Genomic DNA, 1241 nt, shown 5'->3' with positions numbered 1-1241 from the left:
ATACCGGAAGATAGTCTTAAAGATTAATATATTAAGAAAATAATTTAAAATATTTTAATTTCATCTATTTTTTATTTTTTAAGCTTCTATAATTACATTTTCTATATTTTTCGACCTTAAAGAAAAATCTTTAGCCCCCTGTAAGTGACGTAGATAATTTAGGTGCACCCTATTCCTTTCTAAGATCTCGTGGGGGCGGTAGGGCACTGATGTGATTGTTCTTAGAAATAATCTAAGCCGCATCATATGGTTTTATGGTTTTTTTTTGGTTTCATCTTGGAAATAAAATTTGCGGGAATTTTCAGTGTCATATTCGTAATCGACGCATCAGAATACATAGGTATACGCTTTTTAAAGGATTTTGTAGGTGGGCCCTAATCGGAAGTTTACTCCACGCCTGAATCGGGGAATTCTGTTTCGGGGTTACACTGTATATTATTTGTTATTTTATGTATTTTTCTATACATTTATGCCAATATGGACACTTTTTTTATCTTCGAAGTGAATACATTGAAACAAAGTATTAGAAAAATGTCTGAAAGAAATAACGTTGTACGAAAATATTGGAATTATTATTATTATTATTATTGGAAAAATGTTTGGGATTAATACTTCTTTTCCCCCAATAATAATATTCCAATACTTCATTTTTTGTAAGACATTTAGATTATATCTCTGTCGTGATTTGGAAGAACACCGTTAATTGCAAATCGGATAAGTCATCTGAATGCAGTTAACGGTAGGCAGTTCAGGGGACTTATCCAAAATGCAGTTAACGGTGTTCTTCCAAATCACGGCAGATCTGCCATGTGGCCAAATACATTGCATCGTATACGGCGGCTGTATAACTCCATAAATGTAAATATTGTACTGAAATTTTGAGGAAAGTTTTAAAGTATATAAGGCCACATCTTTCAGTCCCGTGGGAGTTTTTATTTAATTTAAATAATGCAATTATAATAATTAGGTTTTCATTTAACATCAAGCCCAGTTATCAGTTACATTACAAGTTAAATATTAATAAAATTGGACTATTTAAACAAGAAACTCCAATAGCTCAGACAGGCCTACCCTTATATATTATGAGCCAGTGTTGGGTAAGTTACTTTTTTTGAATAACTAGTTACATTTACGTTACTTAACGATAAAAGTAACTTGTTACAGTAGCATTATTTTATACTATAATTGATAAAAACTAAATTTTAAAGGAAATAAGTATTATTTAAATTAAATAATAAATA

At 30.2% G+C, this 1241-nt stretch overlaps 1 protein-coding gene across 1 annotated transcript in view; it reads left to right on the top strand.

The window, feature by feature from the left end:
- Positions 1-1082: 1082 nt before the first annotated feature.
- Positions 1083-1241, top strand: part of LOC117180596 (zinc finger CCCH-type with G patch domain-containing protein-like) — a 15210-nt gene continuing 15051 nt past the window's right edge. Inside the window, exon 1 of the mRNA XM_033373089.1 lies at positions 1083-1097. Within this exon, the coding sequence (XP_033228980.1) occupies positions 1083-1097 (15 nt within the window). The remainder of the gene's footprint in view (positions 1098-1241) is intronic.

Source organism: Belonocnema kinseyi, chromosome 9, assembly GCF_010883055.1.
Source record: "Belonocnema kinseyi isolate 2016_QV_RU_SX_M_011 chromosome 9, B_treatae_v1, whole genome shotgun sequence".
Taxonomy (NCBI): Eukaryota; Metazoa; Arthropoda; class Insecta; order Hymenoptera; family Cynipidae; genus Belonocnema; species Belonocnema kinseyi.
Note: the sequence above shows the minus strand (reverse complement) of the source record. Positions and strands in the feature narration are given on the sequence as shown.